Here is an 18,912-nt window from a genome sequence, read left to right on the forward strand (position 1 = left end):
GAAGGTGCTGTGCTCTGGTAGCTCCATATACATGACCACTTTTGGCAATGAAGTCACAGATAGAAAGTGATGGAAGTGCTTCATCCTTGGAAGCAAAGTCAGGGAACAAATATTCCTGTTTTCATGGAGCTGGAACAGGACCTGCCACCCAAGTGCAAATATAAGCGCGAGGACTAAGGAATAATTTTGATGTGTCTGTAATTTTAATCAGTAAAAAACCAGGCAAGGTAAGGATAACAAAATATTCCAGGATAACCTAAAAATCCCTTATACACAAGACCTTATTGGTAAGGTGGAACTATCACAACAAAGGAGGAATTGTCAATTCTCTCCTTGGATTACATCCAAGCAACACTTGCTATTCTTATTTTTTTCTTCATAGAGGAAGTTCCCTGCCAAACACTAAGCACTGATTTACTCCTATGCCTCAGGTCAATTTTATGATAGTATGTGGGTGGGGTTTTTTTGTTCATTTTTGCCTTAAATATCAATAAAATACAGTAAGAGCAAACTTCTTGCATCACTAGAAGTTAGAATGACCTCAATTTATTTTCCAGATCTGCTGCAGACTTTCTTTGTAATTCCAGAAAAGTCTTTTAATTTCATGTATTCAGGTGGTCCTTACCTAGTTAAGGTGATCTAATATCTCTTATCCCAGCCTTTCTCTGCCATATCTCTTCAAAAGACTACATTTTTCCACCTGTTTTGTTTGAATCTAACAAAACAAAGTGCTGTTTTGGTCCCTGTTTCAAGGCAGTACTGTGTTAGAAATAGCAGCTTGCACAGAACATTATAAATTTAACTAGAAGCAGACATGTAAACAGTAGAAACATCCATTTTATTTTTATCTTATTCATGATGATACAAACAGATGAGCTATGCTCGTGTTACAATACATTAGTCAAAACCAAAATAAATGGAAATAAAAAGGAATTATTCAGAAATAAAGTTTTGAGAATGTGATCAAATTATTTATCCACTGACAGATGGATGGGCAACATTTAATATTCACAGTTATTTTAAAACCTGTCTCAGAACAGTATATATTCATTTATACTAGACCATAATTTTCTGTAGTAATTAGAGGGCAAACAGGAAACAGAGGTCCTGTTCAGCAGAGATTACAAACTAAATTTAGATGCCACATGATCAGCCGTATCAGGAAAATGCAGGTTTTGGTGTACACTGTGTCCCATCTCTTTTCCTAAAATGGATGCAATACCCTAAGAACATATATTGGAACATGCAGATGTCAGAAAATCTAGTTAAGCATCCTGGAGCATGTTTGGCCTAAGGATTTTTCTTTGGCTATCCTCGATATAAATTTATCATAGATTTAGTCTGCTTGAGTCAGGAATAAACTGATAACAAAACCAGTATTGTACACAGCCCCAAAGCTCCTTTGCAAGTCCAACCTGAGTAAATACTGGCTCAGCCTGTGTGAGAGAGGTCCTAAGACTTTGGTGAGTGATTGCACCAGCTGGTCATTTGAACCAATTATGCATACATATCATGACTGTGGTGACTTATGAAATACTGTAAATAATTCAAAGCATATAAGTTTATTAAAAGTTTCAGGACCAAATGGTGATTCTGAGGCTTTTCAGTCTGTGTTTGGTGGATAACAATGTTTCAGCCTTTATCATACCAAAAAGGGAGGGAAGGAGAAAAAAAACCAAACCATTTCTGAAAACTAGATGCTTCTATTTCATCTTTCTTATCAGGAAGTCTATTCCATGACAGGTGAGAGAATGACTCAACAGAGGACAATCCCTCGCCAAGTAACAGCAAAGGAAGGTGGATAATGAGTACTCTGATATGTAGTGAGAAAGTGGTGGCATTTGGGCTTGGTTAAACTTAAAGTTTAAAAGAGAATATTTAGGAAAAATATCTATTTTGTTATATTTTAATTGGACAGGAACTTGTGTACAGTCGAGCGAACGCCTATGCTATGGAAATTTTTGCTGGAAGTGTCAGACTGTGTTTATGTCTGCTTTATCATCTTAAGTTTAGAAATGAGTGCTGTATTTCAGAAGAAGGGATGTAATAATTTTGCAGAATATTCATTACAGTCTCTCTGAAATCCTGTACTTTTGACAGTTGGCTTTCTTCAATGCAGCATTATATTAGGATGGCAAAAGTAAAGGTTTCATCTGTTTGATGGATAATTTTCTTTGCTCCATTTTATGTAGTTTCCTGACAGCATAGTAAAATACAGAATAGAACAGAAGAGACTATTTCAATTGCAAAGGACCTACAGTGGCCATCTAGTTCTTCTGCTTGACCACTTCAGAGCTGACTAAAGTCAAAGCACTTTTTAAAGAGTATTTTCCAAATGTCTCTTAAATGCTGACAAGGGGCTTTCACCACCTCTTCAGAAAGTCTCTCCCACTATCTGGCTTCCCCCTCAATAAAAAAATGCTTTCTAATGTCCAATCCAAACCTGTGCAGTGTGTTAGCTTCAAAATTTGCTGAGTTAAGGCCATATCAGAATGTGACTTTAAAGTGTTTGCCTAAAGTGGATTAAGTTCAGTCCACAGAGTGTTTCACCAATGTTTTGATCTATGTTGGAGTACCATAGAGAACATGAACAAAGAAATGCTGATGTCTGATTAAAAGAAAACAAAACACCCCAGAACAAACACAGAACCTCAGGCAAAATAAACCAAATAGTAAAAGACAAGTTATCATGTCTTTCCTTTTCTAAGGATTGGTGTAATTGAATTTTTTTTTTCCTTTAAAAAATCCTTCCTTTTTAGCTAAAAGATTACACTAAGATGACAGATATGATACATTGTTGATTGGGGGTTTTTTTACTACTATTTATGTATCTATTTAGTTATTAAGGAACAAATATGTTCCTTCATACCAGGCTCCATAGTTTGAGACCCAGTCTGTGTGACTTTGACAACTAGTCCTTTAAATTCAGAATAGGAAAACAAAAAACGTTACCTGGTTTTTTTCTGGCACATTCCTATGCTTGAAGAGTTGTGCTCCTTTAAGTTTAAGGACCAGCATTTTTATGATAGGACCCTCATTTTCTAATCAACAATTTTGAAAAATAGGAGCATTTTAATTGCCAGAGAATGCTCAAAATATTAGAATGTTATGGAATTTTCAGAATTTCTCCTTTCTCCTGCTGTGTATGTTACTTCCTTAGTTGACTCTGTTGAATATTTACTTTGAAGTGCATTAGCCATTTCAAGTGTGAAATTTAACTACTTTTCTGCTTTATACTTCAACAAAGTTGAAATTAGGAACTTCAAGTGTTAGGAAGCTGAGAATGTCTTTCTTTGCATAAAAAAAACATGGATTAATCAGTATCAGACTGACAGAATGTTGTGGAGTATTTTTAAAAAATGGTGCAAGTGTGGGAAGGAAGACAGAATGGGACAGTTCCAAGAACTGTGGAAATGTCAATCTGAAGAAGAAGCAGGACACCCAAGGAATCTTTGGAAAAAGTTCAAAATTGATGCAATTTATCTAAAAGACTGTGATTGTAAATCCAAAGGAAAAAAAGAGAAGGTAGATTTTTAAATTTTCAGTCCTTTGACATCTGATGCTTTTCTTCTCTCAGGAAAGTTACTGTAACATAATTATTTTACCCAAATCACCAGGACAACTCATAATCTATTGTGTAAACTTGACTTTCTTTTGAGTCCATACACTTCTGTCTGTGCTGGAATTTATAGTCAGCTGTCCCTGAAAATATATCATGAGTGAACTGCACTATTAAGTGCTGCATCCAGCTGCAGGGTCCCCAGTCCAAGACAGACATGGATTTGGAAATGCACGTGCAGAGGAGGCCATGAGGGCTGGAGCATCTCTCTAGGAAAATGGTCTGAGAGCTGGGATTGGTCATCTTGGAGAAGAGAAGGTTCCTGGCACACCTCACTGCCACCTTTTGTTTTTGAGATGGACTTTTTGTAAGGACAGTAGTGATAGAACACTGAGAATGGCTTTAAACTGAAAGAGGGCAGGTTTAGATTGGCTATTAGGAAGAAATTTTTACTGTGAGGGTGGTGGGGCTCTGGAACAGGTGGCCCAGAGAAATTAGAGAAGCCCCATTCCTGGTAATAATCAAGGCCAGACTGGGTGGGGCTTTGAGCAACCTGGAACGCTCCCTGCCCATATCAGGGGCTTGGAACTAGGCGATCTTTAAAGGTCTCCTCCAACTCAAACCATTCTATGAGTCTGTGATTAAGAAACTGGTGATTTTTAAATAAAATAAATTTATACTCTTTTCACATTCTCTTGTGAAATAAAAAATTGTTAACTCAGTTCAGACATATTGTTAACTCAGTACAAAATACCTGAAATTTATGCTTGAAGCTGAATATAGAAATATTTTCAAAGAAGTACTGTTATTTCTTTCCTTTCAAATGCTTGCTCATTTGGAAGTTTTCTTTGCTTTCAAAAGATCTATAAAAGTCAAAGCTGGTGTGTTTTTGATTTGGCCCACTGTTTTTTCCTCCAGATGCATGCATGGCTTTTTTTGGATACTGAGCTAAGCTCAGTACTGTTACCAGCACTCAATTTTCTGTCACTGTTGTGTAGTAGTGAAGCTCTGGCGTTGTCTCCCAGGTGACCTTGGTGAGAGTTGTGTGCTGTGAAGGTGGAGAAATTTGGTAGTGTCAGAAGATGCATAGGAAAAGATCCATGATAGTCTGTGTTTGTTTAGGGCTTTCTTTTGTGGAAGAAAATAGAAATATAAACTGTCTGCAAAAGGTTGCTTCAGTAACTTGGAGCTTGATAGCTGAACTAGTTAGTAAATTTTAATTTGCCAGTTATTTTCATTCTCTTAACATCTCCCAAAGTCTTGCTCCTTCTCTTAGAGCCGGATCTATTAAATCAAAGCCAAAGCAAATCAGTGTCCAGAATAACAAATGCAGATATACTTGGAAAGCAAGTCTCAGCCCAAACTCAGTAGGAGGTAGTAGGCTGATGACATTAGGAATATGCAGTGTAAATATGAATGTATGATACCAACACAAAGTTACATGGTATTTCACTGCCTCTATGCTTCATTAGGTAGGTAATGAATTTCACACATTTCAGGACTTAAACTACTCAACCTACCATTATGTTCTTGCATCAGTAAGTCTATGAAAGCATTAGTATATGAAAGCTGATGTACTTTAATAATGCTAATAGCATTCTTGATTATGTTCAGAGAAAGTAGAATACAATATCACTAATACAATATCCCATTTTTAAATACAGGCACAGACATTTCTTCTGAAATAAATATTTTGTAGGCAGGTTGATTATTACAAAAGCGATCATCCATGAACAAAAATTAGATACAAAACCATAAATTATTTGCCTTTCAAAATCTTGAGTAACCAAAGTCCTAGAAAAAACCCAAATAAACAGACATTTGGGCAAAGATAAATACTAAAATATGTAGTTGCCTCTAATTATACCTTGCAATGAAAAAACTACAGAAATTAATGCTTTTTTTCCCTATTCAGTTCTTTGAAAACTTTCTTTGAAAATTTTAAACTGAAACAATTGGATTACCTACTTATTCACTCATCTAGTTAATCAGATTAGTGTTAATCCTGTGGCTTTAGTTTGGGTACTTCCCATCAGTCTAAATATCATTTCTAAATCTAATGTAAGTCTTCATAATCATATTATGAATATTTAAGAAAGTAGCTAAATTCAATAATGCAGTACATATTTTCTACATGCAACAAAGGAAAGAGAATAAATCAAACATTTTGAAAGATGATTAAATCACTCCAGCAAAGAAACCTTCTGATTTTTTTTCAATTAGTACAATGTTACAGGGAAGTTATATTTTTATATCCAAATGTTACAGTTTCTGTAGAAAAAGAAAATTTAGTTAACTTTTAAGGGCATGTCCATATGCATCTTGTTTCTGGGGTCATGGAAGAATCACTGCTGATTCTGCATTCTGCCAGAGTAGTTGGATTTTAGTTTTGTCTATCCATTTCTCTATGAATGTCCTGTTCTTAAGGAGCTGGTGACAACAGGTATCCAAAGCTCATTCTTTAATCTCCCTTGTCAACAGTTTGTTTATATGCAGGTACATATGTTTGTTTCTGCAGGTTTCTAGCAAAACTACACTTAGATTTGCTACCTATTTAATACTAAATCCTAAAGAATCATACATCTCTTTAGGGTAGGTGTTTATTTCTCACATCAGAATTTTACAGATTGTATGACATTTTAAGATGCAAAGCAAATGGTCTGCCACATTGTGCATACCATGATCTGTTCCTTTTCTCATTTAGCCAAAAAAATTATCATGAAAACTTCATTTGAGAGGTGATAAATGTTATATACATGAATACTTCTGTAAAAAGAAACTGGTGAATGTTTTCTGAGGGACCTGTTTTCCGAATAATGAACTCTTGCATGCCCTTCCCAGTGCTCAGTCATGGAAGTTACTTTTTGCTTGGTGTAAGAAACTAATTTCTTTAGATGTGCTACCAGCTTAGTCTGATCTCTAACTCCCACTCTCTATAGCAAGGTATAAAGCATGCTTAACAGTGTTGAAGAATTATTCACTTGGTGCTTAGCAGAAACCACTTGACAGTTTTCAGTTCAGTCTGTTTGATCTGACACTTCCAAAGGAACAGAGTGACCTTCATTAGTTTAAACATATGGAAGTGATTTTTAGATAAAAGAAAATAAGCTCTGCCCTAGTGAAACAAAACAAAATTAAATCAGACTTGCAATAGTTGGAAATAATTACCCTCCAAAAGTATCAAGCTACAAAATAAGATTATTACTCTGTATGTTTAAAAAAAACAGACACATCTAAATCTGTTGAAATCTCTTGTTGCCTGTCCTTCTTAAGCTCTGAGAGGGCAGGGAAAGTAACGTTCTTCCCCTCTGGACTTGGATGCCTTGGTGTGTCAGATGCATTTTCGTTGCTCTTCATGACCCCCAAAAGACAGCTAAAGGCTCTGGGTACTTCTTCTTCCTAGTATCCTTTGCAATACCTTTTATTTCTTCATAGAAACTATAATATTGCATGACAGTATAGATGATTGCAGTTCATTCCTTTTTCTAGGTGTTATTTATTCACTTGTTTAAATGCAGCTTGGTTTGAGTATATACTTTCTGTTTTGCCTAATTTTCTGAAAGAGTAGTCTTTTAAAAAAATGTGTCATTATGTGTTATGAAACTTTATGATAAGCACTAATATTTCTATAAATACCTTAATATACTAATGGTGCATGAAAGCTACATCTGACATATTACTGGCATAAATGGCAGACTTCACATTAGGGTAGATATTCTACGTTGCCACCCCACCATTACTTTGGAGTTTATTGGCTAAATCCTCTCATCACTTTATTGATATGCATAAAATGTCTTAGATGACACATTATTAGTGTTTTTCCATATGTACGTTAAAGTTTTGCCATGAGTTCCTAAGGTCATTGTTTAAGAAGAATGACTTTTAAAAACCATTGGAAAAGGTCAAGAGAAATGCTTCTCTACAAGGAAAGATGAAGGACAGCTGAAATATAAATCACCACCTGAGCAGGCTGGCTCCAGCTGTTCTCTGCTGGGTACTGTGATCTGTCCAGATCCATAATGTCACAGGCAGCAACTTAGAGGATAACTGTTCCTGTAACTCCTTAGGTACTCCAGCAATTAAAAAAGAAATATTTTAAACTTATCCTTACTTGCCTCTGCATCTACCATCTAAATGTTCTCTCTAGGCCAGTCTCTCACAGATTCAGATTGTTCACAAGAACAGAGACAGCATCCTTTTGTCAAGGGATGTTGTATGATAGGCTTTATCAAAGTGATTCCTCTTTGAAAAATAAGACTCGAAACAGACACCTCCCATTCTGGAAGGCAGCAGAAGAGAAAGTAGAGCACTGGCAGAAAGAAATAATTGAAAAATGGAGAATTAATAGGATAATACAAAGCAAGGAAACCACAAGACAAGACGAAGTTTAAGTGATATTTTAACTGTGATTCCACTTATGTTTTTTACAGAAAACTGAGCAAAAAAAAAATTGAAAAAACTCAGAAAGTCTTACATTTAGTGCATGGTTGCTGTTCTTTCAGAAAGGTCTTGTAACCCTATAAAAACATCTTCTTTTTTCTCAGAATTTGTTTATCCATAATATGTGGAAGATTATACCGATTAGTGGAAGAAAGAGAAAACTGTAAAAAAGGTTCAGTAACAGAATATTTCTGTTTAGCTCTATATTTTCTAGTTTCTCCATCATGCCTCTCATAAAATCTGCTCACTTAAAACTTGGAGAACTGGAAAAAACTGGAGTGTTGTACAGCTGCAAAAGCTTAACTAAACTAAACTTAATATAGGTAAATGCATAGATTAGTAAAAAGTAAATGAAGTAAAATGAAATACATAACAATTAACTATCCAGAACTTATGAAAGAAAGTACAATATTGGGCTCCAATTCAAACAAAAATTAATCCAACCTGAAAATCAGTGCATCAGCAGCTTTGGTAACATGGATTAATGCTGTCTGTAACTCTGCTGTCCTCCAGTTACATTCTGCAGCAGATCAGATTGTACTAGTCCCTTTAGTCTTTAAATCTATGAAAATACAGTGAAAAAACTGCTTTTATAGGAAAATGTCAATATATTGACAATAATGCTTTCGAGAAAAAAATCTCCTACAGTGCAAAATTTGTGTAGTTTGTGTAATTTGTTAGACAAGGAAAGTAGAGGGTTTCTACCTCACAAATTCTGTTGCTATTCAAAAACTTATTCACTTTTTTGGAGGGTGTACTAGATTCAATGGACTTAACAAACGGGCATGCAATGAATACTTTTTTTATCTTTGCATAGGCTAAATAGGTAATATGTATGTTCTTTGCATAAGCTAAATAGGTAATATGTAATATGTACATTATTTCTCCTGTGACTGATAGCTTCCTTTCAGACTTCTTTTCTGTTGTTTCCATTGTGGTTATATTACAAACAGCAGAGAGTAAACTCTCTTACTGAAGCTATATTTGTCAATAAGATAAATTGATACAATTGAGTGAACATTTACAAAAGAAAAAGAAATTAATTTTTGTTTGTTTCCCTATAATGAGTAACATATGAAAAAAACTATAAAAATTTTTGTTAATAAAAAACCTGAATTTAAGGATGCCATCTCCTTCACTCTCCTTCACTAAGCATGTTCTTTCCTCGATATATGAAATTAATTATAACCACATGGAAGAATACCTGTCTTGTGTCTGATTACTTAAGATGCTGCTTTCTGCTGTGTTGTTGCTTGTAGTAACTTCAGTTCAGCAGAATTTCTTTAGTCCGTTTCGTATACAATCACTATTGATCAGCAAGGAAATTGTAGAGATAGAAGAAAAGAAATTGAATAGCAACCTTGAAATTACATACTGGCAGAATCTCACCATGCCATAGTTACTCATTTGAGTGAGTTCAGTGTTGAACTGGGAGTGGTTGGAGCCATGCTGGGACACTTTTCTGTAAGCAAGCACAAAAGTTGTGTAGGTGAAGTGCAATGAGGGCTTCTGATGGAGTACTGTGATTGGGAAATGAATGGGGGTTGATTTTCACTTCAGGAAATAACCTATTGTATGTATTTTTCTTTCTGACACTCAGTTTAGTTTTGCCAAATATTTTTGTGGTTTTAGATTCATGTAAAACTAGTTACTAGGAATGCATGTGGCCACGTGCATTAATAAAATTTTTCTTTTCATTAAGGCTGTAAAGGAAATTTTGTCCTGATTTTTCCAGATTGCCCCTTTGCAGTCATTAAAAACTTGTTGAGATAATTGTCAATACTGATTCTTACAATAAAAATATTGTGTTGTTTTCAAATTTAGGGCAAGGAAGAAGAGGAAGAAAATGGGATAAAACAAGGATGTGCCACACTAAGAAATAAGACTCTGGGCTTTGAAATGTAGAAAGCACAGGACTTAGCTGTAATGAACAATGTGAAATGAGGTGCTTCAGAAACTACTCAACTATGGGGAAAAAAAGACTTTTGTCACTGTTACTAATTATTAAAAATACCTGTGCTTCAGTCATATTAATAGTATACATGGAGCCATTGTTGTGTCTATCTAGATCTTTCCAATGTGTAGTTGTCACAGTATTCAGAGCAATGATATGTGAAACATGAAGATTAGAGAATCATCTGAATAATACACTATTATAATGAAGAGTGTGGTAAGGACAGTTACATTACTTTTTTCTGGCAAAACTTATATTTTTTGGTCATATTAGATGTTCTTACTTAACTTTCAGGTTCTTTTATTCATCCTTGCAATAGCTTTTGGTCTGCTTTTGTTTTACATATATATATTATTGAATATTATTTATTGAGGGCCTTAAATTCAAGGTAGGAAATTGTGATAATATTTTTTCTTTAGTTTTCCAAAAGTTGTGCAAATTCGTTTTTCTGGAACAATTGCTTCACATGCCATTGGTTCTTCTATTTTTCTGGGTTTGGAGCTTTACTTAATATTTCTAGGCCTGTCTTCCTCATTCCAGGTAAAGGTGATAAAACTTTATAAGAAAATTATTTTCCCTATACTAAACCAACTAACCAAGCAGCAACCAAGCCCCACACAGGCACTCACTCACTTCCTGTTGTGGTTTGAAAACAAAACGAGTGAGAGGCTCCAAGTCAGAGATATAATTTAATGAGAAGAAAGGTAAAAAGGTAAAAACAAAATAAAATAAATGCAATAACATAAAGAATCACTGACAGGGTCAGAATACAACCTGAGCAGGATGGTGGAAGCAGTCCAGGTGAAGTGCTCTTCCTGAAGCAGTGATCCTGTAGAGAGGTCTGGGAGCTCTGGTCCTCTAGGAATCCAGTGGGTAAGTGCTCCCTGCACTGTCCCAAATCCCAGCTTATATCCAGGTGAGAATGCTTGGCTCCTCCCCCTGGGCAGAGCACCTCACGATAGCATGAGAAGTGTGAAATGTGTCCTTGATGGCCCATTAACAGAGATAACCCCTGGAGGGAGTTACCTGTGACTCATGGGCCATTAGCAGGAGACACCTCAGAAGTCATTAGCAGAAAAAAACACCCCAAAGGCATTAATGGGCCATTAGCAGAAAAGGCAGGGGGCTTGGGAAAACACTAGCCCACCTGGTTTCAACAGTTCATGAAGATGGTGATAGAATAAATACTTTGTGTACATCCTACACTGCAACCCAGGACACTTCCCCAACAGCAGGATTATGGAGAGAATCAGAAGGGTCAAAATGGGAAAACTTTGAGATAAAGACAATTTAATAGGGAAAAGAAAAGCCACACACACAAGCAGAGTAAAACAAGGAATTCAGTCACTGCTTCCCATGGCTGGGCAGGTGTTCAGCCATCCCAGGAGAGCAGGGTCCCATCACAGGTAATGGTGACTTGGGAAGACAAACTCCATCACTTCAAACATCCTCCCCTTGCACCATCTTTCCCTCTGCTTTATATACAGAGCATGATGTCACACAATCTGGAATATCCCTGTGGTCATTTGGGTCACCTCTCCCAGCTGTGTCTCCTTCCAGCCTCCCATGCACAGCAGTCTCCTCACCAGTGTGAGGTGACTTCTTCTGCACCAGAAGCAGGAAAGGCCTTGGCCCTGTGTAATAGCAAAAACATCTGCTCAGCAATAACAAAGACATTTGTTTTATCAACCCTGTGTTGATAAAGACTAATCCAAAACACATTCCTGTATTAGCCACTGGAAAGAAATGTAACTATCACAGCTAAACCCAGCCCAGTCCTAAATGTACTTACGGTGACCTTAAAGATTTTATAAAATCTGGACAGCAGAAATAGCTCTTCTAAAAGCTGTGGTCAGAGTATCAGCCTGAAAGAATTTTGGACTGAGATTCCTCACTGCTGTCTTATAAAGCACTCTTAAATATATTGATAAACCTATTCCTAGTAGTACCCAGTCAGAAGAGGCTTTTTATATGTTCCAGTTCCCTTGCACAAACCATCTATGATGTTCACTATTTAAAAATTATCTACTGCTGTCCAACATGATTTAATAACAATTCTCTGACCCTTCTCATCTGCAGTCAGTAACTCATTAGCTGCAGGTTCATGGGTTCCTGGGGTCAGTTCTAACATAACATGCACTCAAATTACATTTTCTGAACTTTTTTGTTTGGCATAAATCTATAAGTGTCATACACCTTTCGTTCTGTGGGAAACATCCTACTAGGGAGTGAACATGAACAAAATACATCCTTAACAGATACTGATGTATGCTGTGGTTTTCATTTTGGATGTGAACTTCATATTTTAAGTTTTAGAGCCTTGGGGTTTTTGTTATTCAAAAGTCGATCAAATGGGTGCACCATTTAGAAATTGCAAATATATAGTAATGAAGGGATTTTTATGTTGCATTAAATTCAGTTATATTTTCATTATTATAAAGGCCTCTCTAATAAATTATTTATACATATTTTATCTTAAATAATACTTCACATTTTGGTATATTCTACCTTAGAAAAACCAGATTAATTATGCAGATATGGTGTGTGGGGTGTGTCTAACCACAAGTGAAGTACTTTGTTAATTGGGTTTGGTCACTAACTAGTGCAAGAAAACAGCAATTTTGTTTGTTTGTTTGTTTTGTTGGGGGTTTTTTTGTTTGTTTGTTTAGATTGCCTACTAACTTCCTGAACTCTTCAATTCTAGTCTGTAATAAAGCAAAAGTAAATATATATATATAGATATATGTTATTCTGTTGAGAGAGCTAAGCCAAGTATTTTCACAGGGAATGGGAATTGTTTTTCATAGATTTGGAGCTTGTACGTTCATAGTCACTTGTGTAAATAGGCTCCTGGGGTATCATGAATGCAGTTTTCATTATTCAGCTTCACTGTCCTCTTGGGTGGGAGAATTGGTCATCATGGAATCCCAGGACTGTGCTGTCTGATGAGAAACTCAGTCTTGCTGCAAAAAGCACAGTCCCTGGAGGAGAACTGCTAAATCCCTTACTTACATACAAACCTTGGGAGACATTATGGAACCAATACATCTATAAATATTTTGATTTTTTGGTGATAAGATCATAATTTCTTAATAAAAGCAGTTCTTATGAAAAATTGATATAACTGTAGATCCAGCTTTCCTTTGAAGCAGAGAGTTTTCATTAATTTCTTAATCCTCTCACTTCTGAAAAAAAAAAACCCAAAAACAAACAAACAAAACAGAACAAAACAACAACAACAACAAAAAATTCCCCGAACTACCTACACCAACAAGGAAACTTACAATAAAACAAAAAATAGGTGGGATTTTTGTAGTTTGTGCTTTCTTTTTCATAGAGAGCTGACACAAACAAGCTGTTGTACTTGTTTGCAATCTACCAAAATCTCCAGTTTGCCAAAGATCGGAAGATATGAATTCCTCAGAGTCAAAGGAGGAAGGAGCTCAGCTAATCATTTGCAAGAAATAGGTGGCAGCTGTTGTCAGTGACACTGTGGAAGGTGTTTAGGCAGTCTTTGTCCCTAAGCCTCCAGCACAAACCTTGAGCCATATGCTGTAGCCATAGCAGGGAGATTTTGCTCAAGCAGCTCACTTCTGTTATTCACCTTTCCTGAAGTCTACAACCTCTTTGTTTTTTCAAGTGTATTCTAAAGCTTATATCAGAAATCCTCACCCAGAGATGGCACAGAAATGAGTTGTTTTGTGACATGAGTATACAACTTCCTAAAACAAGGGCTTAGATTTGCTTCAGATTAAATTTAAGCATTTGTGCCTTAGGCTGCCCTTGCTGTGCTCTGATGGTGCTTTATGTGTTCCAGTTCTGTTTCTTCAGTTCCTTTTGCTTTTCCTTTGACTTAAACATGCTGCTGTGTGTGCTTACTCAGTTTTTCTCCCTAGGCTTCAGCAGGGAATGCTGAAAGGTTTTCTTCTCTCTCTCTAAACCTCAGCTGAGTCTATGGAAAGATCTTTTTCCTTTCTTCTGGAAGAAGAAAAAGCACTGATAGGTAGAAATCTCTTTTCCCTGCTGAAGCATTTCTCATCCAGGTCTTCAGGCTGCACCATTCTGGAATCAGCCTTGCAGTGAGAGATGTAGTCTTGGAACTACCAGTCGATGAATATTTCAATTGTTATCTGAGTACTCTGTTACCTTCCCTACAAGGCCTGTGAATTTGCAATGTAGTGAAGAAGTCTTCAAGAAAGTATTGAGAACGTATTTTTGTGCTGACTAATCTCTAGGAATTATGTGTGTATATATATATATATATATATATATATATATATATATATATATACACACATATATATTTATATGTGTGTATGAATGAAATGCTTATTCCTTCATCCACTGCACAGGTTTTCGTGTTTGTGAAGTTTGGGTTTTTTGTTTATATTGTGTCAAGCTTCAGCTGCTTGGACAACTCTGTCTATTGGTGTTTTAATGCTACTGTGGATGAGCCTGGTGCTGGATGCTAGCTAACACTTATTATCAGTGATTTTAGTGATTCTTAAGTTTCCAGAAATTGCATTTCTTTCGAATAGTGGATAAAGCTCATTGTTATTTTATATTTAACATGAGCATATGAGAAAGTTCTTTAGCCTTTGTAGTTTGTTAATATTTCCTTTAATGAAATAAGAAAGTACACGCATTAATTATATCTTGCAATAAATCTTTAACTAATATTACTCTAGTCCCTAAAGGACTTGTTCTTCAGAAAATTCTTGTGTTGATTTTTTAAGAATGAAGGATTACTGCAGATATTTTTTCTCAAATTTGGTCCTATTTCATATGGGTTTTTGAGGCATGAACCTGTCATTTCTTGCTGCATATGCATTGAAACACATGCTGTATGTCACAATGCCATACTGTGTGGCCCACAATAGTTTATCTGTTCTTTTCTGTTGAACTAAACTTCAATGCAGTTGCAATTTACAAGTACGGAAGTTTTCTGATATAGTCATTTCTAGAAAGATTTTAATATAACTTTCCCTCTCTTTTAAAAAAAGAATTTAAAAAAAAAATAAAAAAGAAAGAAAACTTTTAAGTACTTCAGCTTTTGTTTCCTTTGTGTTTCACCAGTTGAAAAGATACAGAGCCAGTGGGATGAAGTGCATGGATACCTCCAAAACCGGAGACAGCAGCTCCAAGAGATGCTGAAGGATTCAACACAGTGGCTGGAAGCTAAACGAGAAGCTGAGCAGGTTCTTGAAAAAGCAAAAGCTAAGCTCGAGTCATGGAAAGAAATTTCCTACACCGTGGAAGCTTTGAAAAAGCAGAACACAGAACTTAAGGTCACTACTGAGTATTAAAATATTTCCATTTGAGTTAACGAACTTGTTAAAGAAAATGTCCTCTAACTGTTGTCCTTTAACTGTGGGCAGTGTACATTGCAAAAAATCTTCCACAGCAAATTAGAAAGAAATTAACCTGCAAAGTCTAAAATATGTCTCATATATTCCTTGAATTTGAAATTGGTCTTAACAGTCATAACAAATAGCTGGTGGATCTTGCAGGAGGAATACCTTCTTTTTTAGCACAAGTATTTCCTAACTGTTCGACAGCAGCTTCAGAGCACTGGTACTGCCGACTGGGAAATCCTGTAGTGTTGGTATTGCTGTCTATGGTTGTCTGCACTGCTAATTAAATTGTGTAGGTTTTTATGGAGGTAGCTGAGAAAACAGGAAAAAATCCCAACTGTAGCAAACTAAATGGATATATTTTGGAAATCAAGCATTTAGATTTGCCACGAGATAATCTCACCAGCTTCAACCTTGACAGGGTTATTAACTGAAAAAAACCACCCTGAAATTGCTGCTCTTGTCATTTTAGCATGCATGTTGCATTGTTGCACACATGATGGTGCTTAAATGTGTTAACTTATATAGCTGAGCTGTACCTCAGGTAGAAAATATTCTCTGTTGCATCAGTTTTTAAATTTCGTGTAATGGAAACAGTCATACTTTGGTAACATTCTTCATGAATAAATTTTGAGAACAGCTGTTCAAGATTAATAATATCTCATTTTATAGTTGGGGAAAACAAGATTGAAACCAACCAATCGATCAGCCTTTTAAGGTGACTCCTGCCTCTATGGGAAAAGTTACATAAGTATTTTGTGATATATTCTCCTGTCCTGCCCACTAGATTTTTGTAGGTTTTTTTTAACTCCTACCACTCAATTTTTGGTTCAAGTTTGTGTACTTAGAGCATTCCTATTTATACAGCTGAATGGTAATGAACTGCTGTGAAGAGTTTGTGGGGTAAGGTCCTCATCAACTGTTTTTGCTGCCAGAGAAAATATATATAGAACTTCATGATTGGTTCAGTTATCTCTATCATCAGTTAGTTATTGCATTTAGAAGTAGATGCAAAATCTGTTGGGGTTTTTACTTGCTTTTTTTTTTCTTTTGCTTGCCTGTTAGAAGCACAAAAATGTTCATCAGCCTATTGTTTTAGGATTGAGCTGAGGTAAGATTTTCTCATTTAAGATTGTACCGAAAGGGTCATTGCTTGGGAAGGGTAGATTATGGTAAACAAGGGCAATCAGTCACTAATGTATTGGAAAGAGTTATAGATCATGTGTAGTACTGTCATTCAGCATAGAGGACTCCCATTTGTCACTGTCTTCCTGCAGAGATACAGTCCTGGCTTCTGCCCAATGTTTGTTTAAAAAAGAGGAAAACTTCAACATAGTCAATGTCTCAGATTTGCAAAGACTCAATTAACAAAAAAAGAGTTCTATGCAAACACTGTCCTATGTCATAGTATTGGAGTGTCTTATGTTTCAAAAACAAATTACTTAACTAGGAAAATAATTGAAAATGTTGTTTTAGAAATGGAATTTTTGTCCACTTTTTTTACAAGAGTATATGAAGTTCACATGAGGTCCATCTAAGAGCGTATGATTTATGAAAAAAATTATGAGGTTGCTTAGATCAACATTATCCATGGAGAGAAATAAGAAGATGCCATTCTTCTTCTCCAACCCCAGAGTTCTAGAGAAAGAATAATAATGTACTTATTCAGAAAATGCATCTCCACCTATAAAGAGATTGGAGACCTGCAGATTCTTTTGCCTCTCACTTTAGAAGCACCTGGGCTGTCTGCATCCTCAGCCATTCCCACCAGTCTAGATCCAATGAGATGGATGTGTTGTGTCAAGTTACAGACATTAGCCTATAATTTTAATTTCAGTGTCTCAGGTAGTCTATCTTAATTTCTGACCTCCTAATGATATGAACATCAAAAAGCTCTACTCTTATGGGGTTATTAACTTGCATTTATTTGGTTTTGCCTATCCTTCCTTCCTCAAGTCTAGAAGAAATTCATCTCTGTCTTAGAGAATGGAGAGTAGGAGGGGCAGGGGAATTTATTTTCTTATTCTTCCTTCTCCTTTTTGTGTTTCTTCTGTGCCAGCCTTCCTAGAGGAATTATCTTTGTCTGCCAGTAATTCCTATTGTGTCAAATCCTTCATCAAAGTTTCTCAGATGTGACAGCATCAGCTGCTATGTTCATGCTTGAAATAAGGGGTCATGGAGTTTAAGGAAAATGGAATTTTTTTTTTTTTTTTTTTTTTTTTTTTTTTTTTTTTTTTTTTTTTTTTTTTTTTTTTGAGTTAGCAGCTTTATGTTTCTGCTGTACAGCATTATCTAAACTAAAAGACCTAGAAATACATCAAGTTCCCAAAATAAATGCTTTCCAGGCTTCTGTGCCAAACACATATATTTTGATGTTGTCCCCTGAAGATGTAGAGTTAGTAGGCTGTCTTTTGGCTTCCTGTTACACTGACGGAGAGGAAGCTGCAATTTCTATTCATTTGCTTTGAGGGAAAGAGAGAGGTCAGTGCAAGACTTAATAAATTCTTCAGACTTATTAATTTTGTCAGCTTTGTATCTCAACATAGCTTGGTGTGGGAAAGTAGTTACCAAGTGTCCTTCTGAATTGCTTGTTAAACATTGTAGGTCTGCCTGAAGACAGCTGAACAAATGTGCAAGTTCCCTTCTACTCTATGGGAACTTTTAACCAGTGCTTGTGTTAATACATTTCTGTTAGGCCATCCTAATACATGAGTGCATGGCAAACTCAGTAATACTAGTCTCTTGATTTATTTTTTTTTTTACCATGCCAACATAAAGCAAAACACTAAAACTTGCTTGTATTTGACCATTCATGTTTTTAAAATAATTTAAAAATTTTGTCTCTGACATTTAAAAGATATAGTAACCAGGTACTATATCTAATAATTTAAAATATTATTAATTTTAATCAGAAATTAGTCCAGATTAATTTGCTGAGAATTACAGCATTTTTTTCTTTCTATTTTTTCAATTGGGTATTCAAGTACTAAGCTGGTGTTAGGTGTGGGGAACCAGAATATGGCAATCTGGCCAATGAGAATCTTCACCCATGAAGACCTGGTTTTTATTGTTCATTGAGTGATGACTGCAGATGGTTAACTCAGCAGGCTGAAGGTTGTAGATGTATAAATAGTACACAATCACACCTCAACTCCTTGCATCACCACGTCATCAGAACACAAGGTAGTGTAAAACTAGCCTTTTCTTAATAGGTTACTGAGCTTCTGTTTGAAAGAGGAGAAAAAAAAAATCAGAACCCATGAAAACCCCAAACCAAACCAAACTGCCAGGATTGCCTGTTCAGTCCTTGGCTCCTTGCTTTGGTAAGAGCTAGTGAGGCATTTTTTCTCCCTCTATACAACTTCACCTGGGATAGCCAAAGTGAAGAAGAGGAAGGATGGAGACAACATTTCATTCCTTTCCTTCACTGACCTCTTATTTCTTCATCTAAACAGGAAATTAAATAGCAGCCTGATTACACTCTTGCCCTGTTGGGACTCAAAAGGCCAGGCAGCCTTCCATGGTAGAGCCAAGGGTATGAACTTTATGTCCTGAATTTGTGGATAAGGCTGAGGCTCCTTTGCTTGCCTTTGTCAGTTTCTTGC

General features: G+C 35.9%; 1 protein-coding gene across 10 annotated transcripts in view; it reads left to right on the forward strand.

Annotated features, from left to right (window-relative positions):
• The window catches only part of DMD (dystrophin), a gene marked incomplete at its 5' end in the record, with an annotated part of 1,168,120 nt that overhangs the window by 886,123 nt on the left and 263,085 nt on the right, over positions 1-18,912 (forward strand). For all 10 annotated transcript variants that reach the window (XM_083855614.1, XM_083855615.1, XM_083855618.1 and 7 more), the window contains one exon: positions 15,030-15,241. In XM_083855614.1, coding sequence (XP_083711740.1) covers positions 15,030-15,241 — 212 coding nt within the window. The remainder of the gene's footprint in view (positions 1-15,029; positions 15,242-18,912) is intronic.

Source organism: Zosterops lateralis, assembly GCF_965231275.1.
Source record: "Zosterops lateralis genome assembly, chromosome: 2".
NCBI classification, from domain to species: Eukaryota; Metazoa; Chordata; class Aves; order Passeriformes; family Zosteropidae; genus Zosterops; species Zosterops lateralis.